Source organism: Schistocerca piceifrons, chromosome X, assembly GCF_021461385.2.
Source record: "Schistocerca piceifrons isolate TAMUIC-IGC-003096 chromosome X, iqSchPice1.1, whole genome shotgun sequence".
NCBI classification, from domain to species: domain Eukaryota; kingdom Metazoa; phylum Arthropoda; class Insecta; order Orthoptera; family Acrididae; genus Schistocerca; species Schistocerca piceifrons.
The window spans coordinates 737,539,729-737,560,058 of NC_060149.1; the positions used below are offsets into that span (position 1 = coordinate 737,539,729).

Sequence of the window (20,330 nt, forward strand, 5' to 3'; positions counted from 1 at the left end):
ACACTATGAGGGTTGTTGCGATACACCTTAGACTGGGGGCTCCCCACACAAAGTAATCACACACTGACAGATCAGGTGACCTGGGTGACCAGCTAGGGCCGCGACGAGACTGACCTCTGCTAACAACACTGTCAGGCGCGAATGTGTAAATGTGCTACAAGGTTCGGCCGGCTGAATTGGCAGTTGCTCCATCCTGTTGGAAGGAACTGTAGGTCCTTTCCTCCTCCGTTAATGCTGCCACAAATTTAGTTCAATAGTGTCCATTCGTACGGGTCACTTTTATTTGCCCCACCCTGTATTTTGGGATAGCTCTGTGTATTAGCAAAGACTATCATCAGCCACTAAGCAAGAAGTCATGACGATTTGCAGTATTCGTTCGTGGACTTAATGCAGGCAGTTGTTCAAGCGTCTCGGAATCCCAGTTTTATTATCTCTCGTTTGTGGTTAGCAGTATGGGCTCATTCAAAAGGATCTGCTGCATTAAGTCAATGAACAGTCGATAGAAAAACAATTTGCATTTGGATAACACTTCCTTGGTGTTATGCAGAACGCAATGCACTATTATACATGTTATATTTTCAACAGGCTTTTAGCAGACCTTCAAAGATTGACTGATAAACAACAAATTTTCAAATCTATGTTGAAAGGTTTCCTTGTGGCACACTTTTCAGTAGAGAAAGCAGAATAGGTCGCTCAGGAGACCTCAGTGACTTCGAACTTGGACTCGTCATTGGATGTCACCTGAGCAACAAATCCATCAGGAACTTTTCAACCGTCCCAACGCTCTCCAAGTCGACTGTTGGTTGGTTCAAATGGTTCTGAGCACTATGGGACTTAACATCTGTGGTCATCAGCCCCTAGAACTTAGAACTACTTAAACCCAACTAACCTAAGGACATCACACACATCCATGCCCGAGGCTGGATTCGAACCTGCGACCGTAGCGGTCGCGCGGTTCCAGACTGAAGCGCCTAGAACCGCACGGCCACACCGGCCGCCGACTGTTGGTGACGTGGTTGTAAAGTGGAAACGCAAAGGGACAACTACAGATAAACCGAAACCAGGCACACCTCACGAACTGACGGAAAGGGGCGTCGAGTATTGTGGAGGGTGACTGTAAACATCGCATGAAATCAGTGGAAGGAATGATCCGCGTGCTGCCAGCAGTCCTACTAGCACAATGGCTGGGCATAGGGACTTAAAAGAATGGGGTACAATGATTGAGCGGCTCCTCGTAAGCCACACATTCTACAGCCAAAGCTAAGCGACGCTTGAATTTGTGTAAAGAGGGACGCCACTGGACAGCGGATGACTGGAAACGAGTGATTTGGAGTGATCCTGTGGCAGTCCGATGGAACGGTTTGGGTTTGGAGAATGCTTGGAAGACGTTACCTGCCATCATGCTTAGCGCAAACAGAGACGTACGGAGGAGGCAGTGTTACAGTATGGGGTGTTTTTCGTGGTTAGAACTTGGTCCCCTACTTGTGCTTAAGAAAACAACAAATTTGGAAGGATATGAACACATTATAATATTGTGGTCTGCGTACAATAGAGGAGCAGTTGGGAGACGAAGATTGTTTGTAGGTATCAGAATGGCAATGCATCTTGTCATAAAGCAGCAACTGTGAGACAATGGTTTGTGGACAATAACACAATCCTGAAATGGACTCGTCTGCCCAGAGTCCCGGTCTGAACCAAATGGGACAACTTTCGGATGAGTTAGAACGTCAACATTACTCCAGACCTTAGCGTCCAACATCACTACCTTCTCTGGTCTCTGCTCTTGAAGAAGAATGGGCTGTCATCTCTCCATAGACATTCAGACACCTCGTTGAAAATGTCCCCAGCTGAGTTCACGCCGTCATAAAGGAGAAGGGTGGACACCCCTCATATTAATATCCTCTAATATCTGTCGGATACTTTGGATCAGAAGATGTATATCCTTGTCATTCTACTCCTGTAAGTCTGTAAATGTCTGTATATGCGAATTTCTTTATTTTTGTTGTTCTTAAATTATAATCCCAAAACATGTCCAGTATCCTTGTAAAAGAGATCTACGGATAAATACAACAACAACTACTACTACTACCACTAATACTCACACCCGTAGGGCTATTTTTCTGAAGTCCTTCTTCTTGACCTGCACTAATGTGCTACTTATGCCCCCGTCATGTTTAAAAATGCTTACATTTCCCAAATGTGTCATTTTGCGAGTAGTTAATGTTATTCTTACACTTTTACACCTTTTCCGTTGCTTTATGACTCGTAAAAGATATTCTGTGTTCAGTAATTTGCCTCAGCCCCTTTCTAGCATAGTATTTCGGCAGCGCAAGGAAGCATACTGCATTGTCTGTCAGAGATAGAAGTGCGCGTTGTTTTCGTTTTCACTTTCGACAGGCGATTTACTTGGCGAATTCGTCTGTTGTATAATAAACATCAGAGCTGAATACCGCTTGAGGGGTGGTAGATGTGACACTATACTCCTCTTTAAGCCAAATAAACAGCGCGCCATGAGTTTTCCGTTAACACGTAGTCCCAAACGAGAAGCTGCTAGACCATATAAGCCATCGAAATGACTTCAGATCGAAAGTCTTGCGCCAGGCTGGGAGCCACACCGCATTGATTTATTTTTAATATTCAGCCAAAAAAATGAAGGCGGGACAACAATATTTACCAAAAAGGTAACTATATGTCACAGCTGTTTTCTGTGAAATAGTTCGCCCTATAAGGTAACTCAGATGAAGCCCATGCTTTTGGTCTTACAAAACAGAAATCGTCCAAAGAAACTGGTTTCGGTAAACTTCCCTCCGAGAGATGACATTCAGGATCGAATTTGGGCGTGAAAAACAAAATGTTCCTGTTTTGCACTCTTGTTTTTACCGTAACTTATCTATAATTTCGAAAAAGAAAGTCCACGCTGGACCACAGGATCGATGCAGCAGAAGCAGTGTCTCATGGACAAGTACCCATCAACGGATGTCCAGTTGCCGGCCGCTTTCTACGGCGTACTGGGATTATATTTCTGCGGCGTCCGGCCCCGGTAGCTGAGTGGTCAGCGTGACGGAATGTCAATCCTAAGGTCCCGGGTTCGATTCCCGGCTGGGTCGGAGATTTTCTCCGCTCAGGGACTGGGTGTTGTGTTGTCCTAATCATCATCATTTCATCCCCATCGACGCGCAGGTCGCCGAAGTGGCGTCAACTCGAAAGACCTGCACCAGGCGAACGGTCTACCCGACGGGAGGCCCTAGCCACACGACATTTCATTTCATTTCTGCGGCTAAAGAAATTTAAAACCAGTTGCCACAATCGCTTGTCCAAACGTCAAGGGATGCTGTAAAACACTTTTATTTCATTTACTGTTTCCTATATAAAAATGTATCGATGCCTTCTACAGTGTATAATACTTTAAACAGAAAAGTAGTTTACTTGCGGTTAACCCGTTGGAAAGGAGAATATAAGGTTCGGTGTTTGACCCTCAACAGAACCTTTATTTGTCTCTTCATCGTTATCATGATACAAAAAGTTTCCCTAGATCTAATCCATTACATAGTAAATGAAGTGCTGAAAAATTTTTGCCAAGATATTTCACGTCTCCGCCAGTTAGGGTTGCCGTTGCTGTTGCTAATAGGTTTTCTTTAAGAACCTCTTATAAACTGCATTTAATTCGTCCATCTTCTAAAAAAAAAGGACGTTTCATACTTTAATAGCTACGGTAATATCGCTGATTCAGTCTCCTGACGGTATTCTTCTTTTTCTCTCGTTTATTGGTTTGCCCATTACCTCTTTAATTTGTGCCATCCCCTTTAACATGTTAAGGTTTATTACAGCTGTCAATAGTCGGCGTTACAAATGCCATTCTCCCCTATGCTCTACAGTGCTCCCTATGTAACTGTGTTAACAAGTCATGGAAGATGTAGGAGATTAGTTAAAACTGTGCGCTGCAGAGGGACACAAAAGAGGTCCTGCAATGGTGCTTTCAGAGCACTCCTCAAGGGCTAAATAAAAGCCTCACCTTGCCACAGACTTCTCGCCGCCTCAGCTACTTATGCTTTAGGATACATGATGTCAATCTTTCCTTTCTTCTTCTAAGTTTTTCCCACACATTTCTCTCTTCATATCTTAGACAAGTCGTGCGGAGTTAAACACCGGAGAAGACTGTTCATGTAATGGCTAGCGTCGGGGATGTTGGATTCGATTCCTGGCGAGGACAGATCTTTTTGTGTCTGGGTGATATAGAACGAGTCCTCTCAGGTTTGTGAGGTCCACTCAGTAGATTCTTAAATACAGAGGAAACACAGACAGCATGCGAAGCATCGAACTGATTAGGACTTCGAAGACTTGCACAAGAGAAAGTGCTAAGTGACTGTTGTTTTATCTGTAAAACGTTTGTCAAAATTCGCGCACGACGAACAATATAAGTGTTTGAAATTAATTTTATGCCTCAGTTTAGATACATGGCAGCACATGAGCTATTAGCATTACAGGAATACAAGTGATCTCTAACTTACAGATTTAAGTTTAATGTGAAACACCCACGTACTGCTACCAGAGTCTCTATGTTTCGAGGCTGAGTGAATACGGGTCCACAAAGTATCGACGGTAGTTGTTAAAGAACAGTAACTAATATTTTGTCTACCCACTATAGCCGATCTATGATCGATGGGCGATACATCAGACCAGGTGAGCAGTGGTAAGCGCCGGTCTTAGAGGAAGGCTTCTCCATTCCCCTCCACAACTGGATGGACATTGTTCTATTGAAATACGACATACAGCATTGCCTGAAAAAGGAGCATGCCTAGGGATCCAAAACCTTTCTGATCTAGAAGTTAATATTCAGATCTTCTCTCAGTATATAGGAATCGAAATCGCATATATTTTACCTAATGGCAATCTACACGTCGCACATGTTGATTGTCTGCCATGGTGCTAAATAAACCACCAACGTAATAGACGTTTTCTCTGTCAGAATGAGTCAACAGAGATCAGCGAGTGTGTTCGAACGACACATGATTATCAGAGCCCATAAGTTGTTAGAGAGAATTACAGCAGTTAAGAGGCCTTAAGTCCACTCTCAGCAATTCCATTGTTAAGTGGAAACTACAGGAAACAAGTAAAACCAATCATCGCTCTGCTCTACCTAAAACGTTAACTGACAGGGACCGCCGAACTCCAAATTCAAACCAGTCATCACACATACTCGTCAACAGTTACAGAAGAATTCCGTTCAGAAGTTAACTGATACGGACCAGAAAATTCTAAAGTATACTGTATGGAACAGTCTTTAAGAGATTCCGTTTACAATAATACAGGATTTTCGTCGTAGCTCATGTACAGAGGTCCATGAGCAAACTTCGAAGATAGTGGCGTGTATTTTCTGGACTGTCCTGTTCAGAGCTCCAACCTGAACTCCATCGAATGTCTCTGGCGTGAACTAAAGTGTCTGCTGCGTGCAAAATAAATAAATAACTAAGGTTTATAATATTTGAAAAATGAAGTTGTACGTAGTATAAGTTGCATGACCGGCGTTTTTGGACGAACAGCAAACGTTGGCTGAAATTGTTTAGTTGCATGACTGGCGTCTTTGGACGAACAGCAAACGTTGACTGAAATTGTTTGGTTGCATAGAGTATATCTTGCAGTCATCGTTTCAATTTATGAGAAATACCACCACGCTTTCAAACTACGCATATTGTCGCAGAGTATTTGTCACCAGCAAACCGAGTCCAGTTTGTGAACAGTACTAATATACAAAAATGTAAGGAAGTAGGGAAAATGACGTGCACGAAAAATTATGTGCACAAGCCTCTATCTTGCTTTCGTTTGGAAGAGAGTGAATTTTATAGATGTAAAACTATTTGACAATCTACCTATAGAAAACAATTTCTATAACTGCTAGGGAAGGAAAACTTCCCGCATCGTAATGTCTGTGGTGAATATGTTCTCGGGAACATGTAGGTAAATAACTGATCTCGATAAAAACCGTATCTTAACATATGAAACATTTAGTACAAATAAAGAACACGTGTAAGCCCAGACTTCAAGTATTGCACGAATATTCCAAAAACGATTTAGATAATAGACCGCAATATGTTTTTTACGGTCAGTCGAGGAATTACACCCGACTATAACATCCAGACCACGTTGCGAAATTCACCTGCGACAGATTTTTCGCGCGAAGGTCAACAACGACAACATTCATTTCCAGCGACACTCAGGTGGCTGGTGGAGTGAGCTCTGCACGCACACAAGTGCTACTACCGCACTCAGGTAGAAGGTTTTATTAGTAGATTCACGGAATACAACAGTGAAGAGGAGAGAATACAGTTTACTGTACAGTATATATTTGCCCAGACCACAAATGTCAACCTGAAGCAATGGTTACTCATCAACAAATTCACGTACAATCTGTCTCACTATCAAGGAAAAAGAGACGTGAGATTTTTTACACATTTTTTTCATTTTGGACAGGTTTGAACCGTATCTTTCTCTGTCAGATGCTAAGTTATTTCAAATTTGTATTAAAGGTCATCTGTATTTAAGAACAGGGCTTAGAAATGCATATGACTCTTAATAAAAGTGAGCACTTTTCCAAATGCTAACTTGTTTTTATGAAACTGTGTTCCCAAAACATTTAGGAGGTCGCAGGTCGGTCCAGAAACCACACTAGCATCTCACGACACGATATACAGGGTGATTATAATTAAACTTCAAACCGTTGTAGAAATAACACCACTGGTCAGAATGACGTCAAATTGCACCGGAATTTTATCGGAGAAAGGGGAAACGTATGGCAGAAGAAAAATAAGTAGTTACAAAATGTAGCAATAGATGGCGCTGCAAGCATCATAATTTAATAGTGGTCGACTACAAATGACAAATTAATCACACTCAATGCCGAAGGTGTACGTTTGACGTTAAACAAAATGTACTACTCAGTGTGAATAGGTGTAAAGGTGTCATACTCTTAGTTACGTAAGCCCATCCACCACGGCAAGGTCATATCACACCGGATGGGAAAAATCGGTTTTTAATTGTCCTGAGGCCAAAAACCGCATAAAAAGCACCAATCAAAGTCAAAGCGGATTATTAATTTCCGTGTGACTGTCGCAAAAACATGTTCAGTATGCTGTCCATCGTTTTCTCCAACCAGCTGAAATCGAGAAACAGCATGTTCCACAACTGATCGAAGTGTTTCTGGGGTCACGTTCAAAATGTGTTGCGCAATTGCAGCTTCAGTGCAGCTAAGTTTACAATCGGAACAATGAACACAACATCATTCAGATAGCCCCACAGCCAGAAGTCACACGGATTAAGATCAGGTGATCAGGACGACCACGCTGTAGGGAAATAGCGACTGATAATTCTAGCATTTCCGAAATGGCGCTTCAGCAGCTGCTTAACTGGATTTGCAATGTGCGGAGGTGCGCCATCTTGCATAAAAATGATTCCATCCACACATCCACGCTGTTGGAGAGCTAGAATGATGTAATTGCGCAAAAGACACTCATAGCGCTTACCAGTGACGGTACAGGTAACAGGACCGGAAGCACCTGTCTCTTCGAAATATATGGCCCTCTGATAAATGATGCCGTAAACCCGCACCACACAGTGACCTTTTCAGGATGAAGTGGTCCTGATTGATCTGCGTGTGGATTTTCCGTTGCTCATATTCGACAATTCTGTGTATTGACATATCCTGTCAGTTAGAAGTGGGCTTCGTCTGTCCACAAAATCTTCCACGGCCAATTATTGTCCACTTCCATGCGAGCAAGAAATTCTAAAGCAAAGGTCTCTCTTGCTGGCAGGTCAACAGGAAGCAACTCGTGCACATAGGTAATTTTGAATGGATAGCAAAGAAGGACGTTTCATATGATTTTACGCATCGTGCTCACTGGTATGTCCAATTTTCTGGCAGTTCTCAGTGCACTACACGTTTGCACACCATTACTCGTCTCCTCCTGCATTGCTGTGGCCATTGCTTCCACTGACGTCGAATGAATTCGTTTCCTCCCTGTACCAAGTTACACTCAAAAAAAAATCCGTCTTTTCGAATTTCCCAATCATTTTCTCCAGACGCACGGCAGTCATCGGACCAACGCCTTTTTTCAAACCCTTCAGTGTCTGGAACTTCTGCAGAGCGATATGTGCACAGTCATCATTCTTGTACTACAGCTTTACAATCAGAGCGCGATCTTGCAATGAGATAGTCATGGCGAACGTCGCAGACGTGAAAGAAGGAAAAGTCGTGTACCCGGCGTGTACATACCAACTTCAATGGGTCAAGCGCATGACAGATGTTTTCATTTACGTATTTTGACACATACAGCGCCATCTACTGATCAATTTTCACACTATTTTTTTTCTTCTGTCATACGTTTTCCCCCTTCTCCGATAATATTCCGTTGCAATTTGACGTCATTCTGGCCAGTGGTGTTATTTCTACAGCCTTTTGAAAATTTGACTTTAATTATAATCACCCTGTACATAGTAGGGACAAACGCAACAACTGTCTCATGGTACATTATGCACCTCGCCTTTCCCCAGCAGGATTCCAGGAACCATTTTCTTGGTGATACGGTACGTAGCCATGTCACATGAGTTTTGCATTAAATAGAATCATTTTTATTTCCTGGTGTTCCGTAAATATGTTTTGACGAACTACAAACCATTTTCATTTCTCTGTTTGTGTAGCTATAGTTTACCTTTCATGGCTTTTTTATCGCAAGAGATATTTAGAGGGCTGGTTATAGCCTGATCGAGCGCATGTACTTGTTGTAATAAAACCACTTTTAGACACTATTGGAATGGTTACGAAGTTGAATATTTGTCCTTGTGTGCGCTTGAAGATCCAATGAAAGGGAACAACAGAATTTGTAAATTTCTTTCCTGTTTGCTCAAATATCTGATGTTTCAGTGGGATTGCTAAAACATGGGTGCCTTAGTTGATCATAGAGCAGCCATTAGATTATACATCCAAAGATCTGGGGATCGGTCGCCGATTGATTGTAGTTTTCTTTCTGAAAGACGTGTAGAACACGGGGAATCACGCAAGTGTTACAAGCGTACCGTTCGTTGAACATTGCTGTGAAGCGGGATCCAAATATGATGAGCTGAACATGGAGCACTGTAAACAAGATGACTGGTTAGGTGAACCATGTTTCTTGTTACATCACGTTCGTGGTAATATCAGAATAAGCTGTTTTCCAGGAGAAAAATGTTCTGTGCGACTTAAGAGTTCGTAGGCTGGTGTTAACAGTGTTATAATTAGTGGAGAACAGCTTTGACTATCCAGAGATCTGATATTGTTACTGAAGATGTCATAAAAAGTCCTGAACAGCGTCAGAGGTTTGGCTGGTGACTTCCTATCCTGAAATGGCGGTTTCCATAAACGCAGACGTCTGTGTCACGAAACCACTGTGATGATGAATTCCAGTTGATGTACCGGTCCTCAAATACACACTATCGAACATATTTGACATCAAGCAAAAGCACCAGTCTCGTGACTGACTTTACAGACAACAGTAATTTTGTACTTTTTATAGACATTTGGTGTCGAAATAATGTGCTATTAACCGGATGGGCTTAATTTTCTGTCTGAGCGGTGTATAAAAGGAGTTGCACTCTCCAGTCACATTAATGTGACCACCTGTGAAAAGCCTGAATAACCACTTTTTGCACCGTGTAGAAAATTGCAGCGAAATGCAGGAAGATCTGCAGCGAATAGGCACTTGGTGCAGGGAGTGGCAACTGACTCTTAACATAGACAAATGTAATGTATTGCGAATTCATAGAAAGAGGGATCCTTTATTGTATGATTATATGATAGCGGAACGAACACTGGTAGCAGTTACTTCTGTAAAATATCTGGGAGTATGCGTACGGAACGATTTGAAGTGGAATGATCATATAAAATTAATTGTTGGTAAGGCGGGTACCATGTTGAGATTCATTTGGAGAGTCCTTAGAAAATGTAGTCCATCAACAAAGGAGATGGCTTACAAAACACTCGTTCGACCTATACTTGAGTATTGCTCATCAGTTGGGATCCGTACCAGGTCGGGTTGACGGAGGAGATACAGAAGATCCAAAGAAGAGCGGCGCGTTTCGTCACAGGGTTATTTGGTAAGCGTGATAGCGTTACGAAGATGTTTAGCAAACTCAAGTGGCAGACTCTGCAAGAGAGGCGCTCTGCATTGCGGTGTAGCATGCTGTCCATATTTCGAGAGGGTTCGTTTCGGGATGAGGTATAGAATATATTGCTTCCCCCTACTTATACCTCCCGAGGAGATCACGAATGTAAAATTACAGAGATTCGAACGCGCACGGATGCTTTGTCCTACTGGTAGATGCCATTGTGCCGAGGAGAAACACACTGCATGTAGGGGTGGACATGGTCCCCAGAGATAGATACATACACTGCTGGCCATTAAAATTGCTACACCAAGAAGAAATGCAGATGATAAACGGGTATTCATTGGACAAATATATTATACTAGAACTGACATGTGATTACATTTCGGTGCATAGATCCTGAGAAATCAGTACCCAGAACAACCACCTCTGGCCGTAATAACGGCCTTGATACGCCTGGGCATTGAGTCAAACAGAGCTTGGATGGCGTGTACAGGTACTGCTGCCCACGCAACCTCAACACGATACCACAGTTCATCAAGAGTAGTGACTGGCGTATTGTGACGAGCCAGTTGATCGGCCACCATTGACCAGACATTTCCAATTGGTGAGAGATCTGGAGAATGTGCTGGCCAGGGCAGCATTAGAACATTTTCTGTATCCAGAAAGGCCCGCACAGTACTTGCAACATGCGTTCAAAGTGCCGTCAGTGCGAATAAGAAGTGACCGAGACGTATAACCATTGGCACCCCATGCCATCACGCCGGGTGATACGCCATGATGGCGATGACGAATACACGCTTCCAATGTTTGTTCACCGCGATGTCGCCAAACACGGATGCGACCATCATGATGCTGTAAACAGAACCTGGAGTTATCCGGAAAAATGACGTTTTGCCATTCGTGCACCTAGGTTCATCGTTGAGTACACCATCGCAGGCGCTCCTGTCTGTGATGCAGCATCAAGGGTAACCGCAGCCATGGTCTCCGAGCTGGTAGTCCATGCTGCTGCAAACGACGTCGAACTTTTCGTGCAGATGGTTGTTGTCTGCAAACGTCCCCATCTGTTGACTCAGGGATCGAGACGTGGCTGCACGATCCGTTACAGCCATGCGGATAAGATGCCTGTCATCTCGACTGCTAGTGATACGAGGCCGTTGGAATCCAGCACGGCATTCCGTATTACCCTCCTGAACCCACCGATTCCATATTGTGCTAACAGTCATTGGATCTCGACCAACGCGAGCAGCAATGTCGCGATACGATAAACCGCAATCGCGATAGGTTGCAATCCGACCTTTATCGAAGTCGGAAACGTGATGGTACGCATTTCTCCTCCTTACACGAGGCATCACAACAACGTTTCTCCAGGCAACGCCGGTCAACTGCTGTTTGTGTATGAGAAATTGGTTGGAAACTTTGCTCATGTCAGCATGTTGTACGTGTCGCCACCGGCGCCAACCTTTTGTGAATGCTCTGAAAAGCTGATCATTTGCATATCACAACATCTTCTTCCTGTCGGTTAAATTTCGCGTCTGTAGCACGTCATCTTCGTGGTGTACTTATCTTGATCCGTTGTGCCTTCCAGAATGACGGTATCACCAAGGCAATGCCAAGGAAACATGTGATAATGTCAGTGGATGTTGTCAAACTGCCTCAAGCTCAAATGGTTCAAATGGCTCTGAGCACTAGGGGACTTAACATCTGAGGTCATCAGTCCCCTAGAACATAGAACTAATTAAATCTAACTAACCTAAGGACATTACACACATCCATGCCCGAGGTAGGATTCGCACCTGCGACTGTAGCGGTCGCGCGGCTCCAGACTGAAGCGCCTAGAACCGCTCGGCCACACCAAATTGCCTCAAGGCTATCACGTCTTGTGGTGCTGTGGCAGTACCGCATACATGCTGTGGAACAGGGGCCCGATGTATGTGGCTGTCCTCCGTGCTGTATGTCGTAGTACAACGTGTAACTTTTCTGCCTGTTAAACTATATGATATTAAAACTAAACAACGCCGGAACAGGATCGGAAGGTCCAACGGTACCGAGCGACCGCCGTGTCATCCTCAACCGGTGGGCGTTACTGGAGGTCGATATGGATGGGCACGTCAACCCACTGCTCTCCCAGCCGTTGTCACTTTTTGTGACCAGCACCGCAGCTTCTCAATTAGTAGATCTTCAGTTGGCTTCACAAGGGCTGAGCGCACCCCATTCACCAACAGCGCTCGGTCGGCGCGGACGGTCACGCGTTCAAGTGCTAGCAAAGCTTGTGAGGCAGATGTGGCGTAAACCGGTGTTTCCATGGCGTCAAGGCCGTTGGTTAACTGTATGATGCTATCGACACGTAAATCCCAGAGGGCAAGTATTTTACCACGAGAGTCCCCTGCAGAGATCCATAATTATATAACGAACTAAATGAAATGATTAAAGTTAATACGGAGCTAATGTTGATAAAATAATTGAGTTGTTAAAATCCTCATAGAGGTGTCCAGAGTTAAATAATCGATTATGTAGCCAGTGACCAGGCTGCTACTTGACATGTACCACGTTGATCCAAAACGTTTCCAGACAAGATTAATAAAAAATAAAGAAAAGTGAGGAGGGTGGTTTTAATGCTTCGGGTGTTCTACGTAGTATACCCCCCTCCCCCTTGAGTAAAGTGCACAGAACGCTGATGCACCCATGCGGAACAGTCAGAAAAATCCTTTTGGATATTATTCAACTCTGTCATGTCGTCAAAGGTTTGATCCTTCGTGTAAATTTCTACACTTTATCATTTTGTGGTAGGTTTGTATTGATAATACCAAGTTTCATCACCTGTGATGACTGTTTCCAGAAAAGAATTGTCCACGTTTCACTTTGTAATAGAGTCACGGCAGGCGTCGATGCGTGGTTGTTTTTGTTCTGGAGTCGAGGTGTGTTTCCCTAAAACGTTCTGGGAATGTCTTGAAGACTTAAGAGATGTTGCTCCACTGAGACTTGTGACACAACAACGTAGACACAAGACGTGAGGTCACAGACCCATAGCCCACTCACAAGACGCTTTCTAAAACCCCACAAATATTAATCGAAATTACGAAATTTTAGCTGTACGACCCAACAGCTTCGTTTGCATATTAGTCAAAATAACAGACGCATATGATGGATCGACTTGCTTACAAGTGGCCTTAATACGAGGGCGTGCTGAAAAGTACAATAATTCCTCCGAATTTTTTATTTGAAAAGTCTTAAAGCCTTTTAAATGAAACAAACGTTATTAACATTCTTCATCTTTATTCTTCGCGTCTACATATTTCTTTCTCAACAGTCACCCTGGCGATGAACACGTTTCGCCCAACGAGAGACCAGTTTGTTGCTATTGTCACTGAAGCAGGTTTGACTTTGTTGACAGAGCCATAATCTCACCTACGCTTGCATCTCTTCATCACTATCAACGTGAAGTCCTGGAAGGTGTTCTTTAAGTTTTGAAAACAAATGAAAATCGGGTGGGGCCAAGTCGGGACTGTGTGGAAGACGACCGATGACAGTGAATCCAAGGCGCCGGATTGTTACAGATATCGCAGAGCTCGTGTGTTTTCTGGCTTTGTCATGCTGAAGAAGAGGGTGTTCCATATGTGGCCGAACTCTTCGAACTCTAAACTCGATTGTGGCACATATAGTTATGTTACACACCTCCATATTAAACGCTATAATTCGGAGCCCTCAAGCGGAAGAGGGTTGCAAATATGTAGACACGAACAATGAAGATGTGAAATGTTAATAAGGTTTGTTTTATTTAAAAAGTTTTAAGAGGTCGCACATAAAAAATTCGGAGGCAATACTTTTCAGCACGCCCGCGTAACGTATTCCAATCCTCCTCCCTTCCTCTAACACCCTCCTTACTGATTCATCACAACGTCTTGACACTTCCAGAAGATGCATATTCACCTTTACTCAGTTGCTGAAAGACTTCTATAATTCCAGGGCTCAATGACGTAAATGCAACTATTAAGCATAACGCATATGACTTATGAGAAAAACGAAAAGAAATCAAACAAAGCCTTGGAAATTACAAAGTCAACAAACATCTCAGGCAACAATCAGTGCGAGTACTTGACTGGTGAGAGATGCCCTTGGCCCATTCCAATTGAAGTAGCTAATTGCTGTCTGTTTAGTACAAAGCGAAGTATGCGTTTCGAATGATGTTTTTTCTTTCTTTGTTAACAGGCTGCTGCACTGGCGCCTCTCAGTACGGGAGCTCAGATTCCAGACACGAGTAAGTAGAAATATCTTCTCGTAATCAGTACCTCATCATCATTCTGTCAAGCCATTAGCCCACTCAAATCGACAATCTTCAATACAGTGATTGAAAGTACTCTTTTAATCTATGAGTCACTATGTATATCTATATTAGTATATATTAGGATTAGTATTTTACCATAAATATTGATTTTTTTAATTTGGTTGTTGCCTTTTTGTAAAAACTGGTAATTGAAATTCTGCACGTGCAATCAACTTGAAAATTTTATCTTAGGGTCTAAGAGGGTTGTAAGATCACTGAACTACGGTGATTAAATATTTAAAATTTTATTATTTAAAAAGTTTTTAACGTCGCACAATCAAAACTAAGTATTGTTTGCTAACATGCAGTCCTATAAATCAAATTTTAGTTATAGGATATTATATCTTTTATTTCCAATGAGAAAGCCAGATGTTTTGAACAGCTCCTGAACATTTCATAGCATTAGGTCACGTGCTTTTTGATGAAAGGCTTCTGATAATCCAAAAAATGTAAAACCGCGAAAGTGCTGTTCAAAGATTTAGTTGATATATTTCAACATGTAACAGAGTTACCTGTATTTTAAATTCCTCCATACTGATATTCCTCATCCTCCAGGTTTCTCTTCTCCTCCCTTGTAATTTGGCTTCCCTCTATTTGTAGATCAGAAAGTGCTGTGCCTGCTTTTCGATCCCACTCTGATCCATGGTGTAAAATGTTTTTGCAGTAAAAAACAGCTCTCTTCAGCACCTCAATTCAGCCAGTATTTGTCGCAGTGAAATATGAAACTGCATCGTAGACACCTATTTTTAGTGCGTTAAATGCATAGAATATACTTTTTGAGTATCTAATCCAGATTAAATTCCCGGGATTTCACTCGCACTCTGTGTATTCCTATGAAGACACTTGCTCAGTAAACCAGTGTTTGCAATATAAGCTGAATATGGGCATAACTGCATTCACAACAGGTTCTGGTAGTGAGTGATTATGTGAATATGGTTCATTTCTTATGTTGTGCTCACAGCATTCGTCTTTCGGGCATAGATTATGCGTTAGTATACTTGGCCGATGGATAATTTTTGAAAGTAAATTACACACTCTGCACGCCCATTTCCTTTAAACTGTTTACATTATTTCTACTAGCTGACCCATAAAATAACTGAAGACAAATAGTTTATTTAAGAGTAAGCCAGTCTATTCCTCCTAGTGCTTTTCCATTCTCAAGTGCTTAGTCTTTCTTCTAGTTTAACAAGTGACGGAGCCTACCACCAAGCCACTTTTGGATGTGGCCAACCTTTCTGGAGTACTGAATGGTTTATTATTTTATTAATGGCGACAATATCAGCATTTATTACAATGCAATGTCCTTCAGCCAAGCAGCTGCTGCATCCACAGGGACACTATCGCCATTAATTATGTAATCACACTTGGCAGTGATAAAATGACGATACAAAATAACAATGGTCTTCGTAAACTTAGTTTCACGAATGTGCGAGCAACTGGAGTGTGACTGTGTGACGTATGGAGGTTTGGAGCGGCACTGGGTGCGTGCTCGATAGTCGAAGTGTTTAAGGCGACCGCTCCTGATAAGTGAGAAATCTGGGTTCGAGTCCCGGTCCGGCACAACTTTGAGTTGTCACAAGTAGTCGACGCTAACATGTATTCACCATAAATGAATCCAATTCACGTTTATTATCTATTACAACTTTGAAAGAAGAAGAGTCCCCATCACCATTTCCCAAACGTCCGAAAATGCGGGCGTGGCTGTGAGTGCAGAGTTAAATATTTTAATATTTTAAATGCATCTCTAATGCTGCTATCAGGATTAAACTTATACGTAACATAGATTAAACTCTGTAAAATAACAAAAAATATTTTTGAAAAATCGATTTTTCGAACATAGACTCGTGACATCTCCCCTTAGAGCGCAAAACAGAAGGATTATCATGAGCTGCTCGAGCCGGAAAAGTACTCACGTGGGTAATATGACAGCAGCTCATGTTATATTTTTATAATCGCAGATGCCACTTCTTAGTTTCGTATTTTCGTAGATACTATTTTGACAATGAGGATGCATATTTTAAATGCAGTAATTTTGGAATTCTGTTTGAATTCTGGTCATGAGTACATTATTAAAAGCCGTTTACAAGAGGAGGGGTCCGCATCCGTAAATGAGTGGTCGGCGTGTCTGATTGCGTCATGGAGGACCAGTGTTCCATTTGCATTACAGTCAGTCCTTTTCTCTTGGTGGGAGAACTTGAACGTTGTGCACTTAGGCGAGTAACGATAGCTGGGGAGCTACTTGAAAAAGAAGTAGCGCCTCTGGTTTGGAACGACACCAACGATCGGATCAGTGCTGTGTTAACCAAACGTCCCTCCATACTGACGTCCAAATGATGGGCACGCAAATGGATGACACACTGATCCTGGATCCTTGGTGTACTTTTTAACAGATAGGGGAGGGCAGTTTCCTTCTGTGCATTTGCTTTCAAATCCATTGAACATTTTCGCGAAACACTCACTTGCTGATTAACAAATCATACGGGTAATTTAAGGTTCAAACGTAGTCATTTTTTTCACGTTGATGATACGTTTCGTCACAGCTTGAAACCTGTGGTTATGGCGAAGCTATCAGATGCAGTTAAAAAATGTTTGTTGGATGAAATATTTGCATCTTCCCTCTCTTTCCTACTGCCAGTCTTCCCTTTCACAACGAAAAGTTATACGCTATAGTTCTAAGAACTTGGATGAGCTGGTGGAGTGTTGGAGTCTGCGCTATTTATAACTTGTACCTCAAATGCAACTCTTACGTGTAGATAGATGGCCGGCCGTGATGGCCGAGCGGTTCTAGGCACTTCAGTTTGGAACTGCGCGACCGCTACGGTCGCAGGTTCGAATCCTGCCTCGGACATGGATGTGTGTGATGTCCTTAGGTTAGTTAGGTTTAAGTAGTTCTAAGTTCTAGTGGACTGATGACCTCAGATGTTAAGTCCCATAGTGCTCAGAGCCATTTGAACCAATTTTTTTTACGTGTAGATGACTGTAATGATGGCATGTAAATTATAGTGCTGTTGACAACGAAATGCAGGCCGCTGTGGCCGAGCGGTTCTAGGCGGTTCAGTTCGGAACCGCGCTGCTGCTACGGTCGCAGGTTCGAATCCTGCCTCGGGCACGGATGTGTGTGATGTCCTTAGGTTAGTTAGGTTTAAGTAGTTATAAGTCTAGGGGACTGACGACCCCAGATGTTAAGTCCCATACAGCTTAGAGCCATTTGAACCATTTGACAACAAAATGAAAGGGTGGAAATCGGTATCGGAACTCCTTTCAAATAACGCCAAGGGGCTGCCGATCTTGGCTGCTTTCAACTGTAGGATCTCCATTAACAATGTCGCACGCCCCTATTATGTGGGTGCATCACGGAGAAGGAAGGAAGGACAGAAGGCAGGAAGGACAGAAGGCAGGAAGATCAGAGTTTAACGTCCACTCGACGACTACGTCATTAGAGACAGAGCGCAAACGCGGATTAGGGAAGGATGGGAAAAGTAATCTGCCACGCTCTTTCAAAGAAACTATCCCAACATTTGTGTTAAGCGATTTAGGGAAATCATAAAAAGCTTAAATCTGCACGGCCGGACGGAGGTATGAACCGTTGTACACTCGAATGAGAGTCCACTGTGCTAACAACTGCGCAATCTCGCTCGGCACACCGAGAAGAAGTTCGAGATTTAACCAAAGACATGATCGCACGGTCTCGCAGTCAGAAAGTATACGTCGATACCTCTCGTTCCCTTGCATGAAATGTTGGCGCATTTCTATGAAATCATAAGTTTTCAAGGATATATCCACTGTTTCTGTCAGCAAAGCGACTGACTGTCAAAAGAAATCCATAGATGTAAATTGTGGTACCCGATGCGACATGAATCACTGATGGTACCTCACTTGCTATGTTAGGGTTCTCATCACATTGGAAAATACAGTGCCTACGAATGATCCCATGCAGTCTCTCGACATCAGCCGCACACTTTCACGCATTTCTGAGTGCGTAGCTCGCATTTGCATTAGAGTTCTTAATGGACATTATGATTTCTGTGAACTCTTTGACAGCCAACATCCAATAATTTGAAACTTGGACTGGAATCCGTGTCTGTTTAGATAGCACGTTGTACTTATTAATAAGTATTCGAAGTTTTATTAGTGCAGCATCTCAAACACAGAAGTCTAGAAAAATTATTGGTGACGAACTATAGTCTTGTGAAGAAGTGCAAGATCTCATCTAAGCAGATACAAATTCTAGTTCACGTTTAGAATTACCAAGACACGGTCATCAACGAGGCCGTGAAAATATAAGAGTTGTTTAAAACTTTGATAGAGATGCGGCCTTGTCGTTCAGCCGTGCATGGACGTGGAGGGTTGCTACCGAGAGACTACAGGAGAGTCAGTCACAGCAGGCTCTTAATGGCTCTGAGCACTATGGGACTCAACTGCTGAGGTCATTAGTCCCCTAGAACTTAGAACTAGTTAAACCTAACTAACCTAAGGACATCACAAACAGCCATGCCCGAGGCAGGATTCGAACCTGCGACCGTAGCGGTCTTGCGGTTCCAGACTGCAGCGCCTTTAACCGCACGGCCACATCGGCCGGTACAGCAGGCTCTTACTCAGGGAATGTGCATAGGTAAGCAGAACTAAAGGCTATCAGTTCAACAAAATACCTGGGAATCATAATTACAAACAACTTAAATTGGAACGATCGCAAGGTTAATGTTGAGGGGAAGGCAAACAAAAGACTACATTTTATTGGCAGAACGCTTAGAAGATGCACACGACTACTAAACAGACTGCATACATTACACATGTCAATCCTCTCCTAGAGTATTGCTTTACAGCAGTTCAAAAGAGGGTAGCTCGTTTTGTATTGTCGCGAAATAGGGGAGAGAGTGCCATGGATATGATACGCGAGTTGGGGTGGGAATAATTAAAACAGAGGCGTTTTTCATTGCGGCGAGATCTTTTCACGAAATTTCAATCGTCAACGTTCTCCTCCGAATGCGAAAATACTTTTTTGGAACCCACCTACATAGGGTGAAATGATCATTGTGATAAAATAGAAAAATCTGAGCTCGCCCGGAAATACAGGATGTATCAAAAAGAATCATCCGATTTCAGAAAAATATAACAATTATGTTATTTGAGATTTGTGTGTGAACATCGCACTGTTGGAAAGAGCAAACTCTCGAGTTTTACATGATTCTCGCTAGGTAGCAGCAGTGTGCCTCCACTTAAGTTCTAGAAAATTATGTCGGAACAACAGAAAGCGCTTAGTGTTCTTCGTTTTTCAGCGTGACTTTCGTGCTAGGTATGGTGTGGATCCTGCTACATCACAGGGCATTAGACGATGGCATGAACAATTCCGAGAAACAGGTTGTTTGTGTAAAGGCAAATCGCCGGGCCTTCCCCGAGTGTCTGACACAGACGTGAACGCAGAGAAGGAACAATTTGAACATCGCATTGACATGTGCCGTGCATCTCAAGGGGGGAATATTGAACACCTACGAAAAGGTACGAAAAAAACTTGTTGAGTTTCCCGCTCATCAAAAAACAAAATTCATTGTATATGTTTATTAGTTTCAGAAATATAGACGTGCCAAATCGGACGCTTCTTTTTGATACACCATGTATTTCAGTGTTCGTTTTCCCGCACGCTGTTAGCGCGTGTAACGGTAGAGAAACTGTGTGAAAGTGGTTCGATGAAACCTCTGCCAAGCACTTAAGTGTAAATTGCAGAGCAGTCGTGTAGATGTAGATGCAGGAATCCTACATCGCCGTTCTAGCCAATGTTCTAGTGGAGGCGGTCTGCAGGTGCCTTCCTCCGATCTGCTATGAACTGTCAAGGGTGTATATGTGTCGTGTTGATGACTGTGATGAGCGCGTGTACAGT

General features: G+C 42.9%; 1 protein-coding gene across 2 annotated transcripts in view; it reads left to right on the forward strand.

Moving 5' to 3' along the window:
* LOC124721544 (cuticlin-4) overlaps positions 1–20,330 on the forward strand; it is a 242,621-nt gene that overhangs the window by 165,751 nt on the left and 56,540 nt on the right. For both annotated transcript variants that reach the window (XM_047246571.1, XM_047246572.1), the window contains exon 3: positions 14,341–14,389. In XM_047246571.1, coding sequence (XP_047102527.1) covers positions 14,341–14,389 — 49 coding nt within the window. The remainder of the gene's footprint in view (positions 1–14,340; positions 14,390–20,330) is intronic.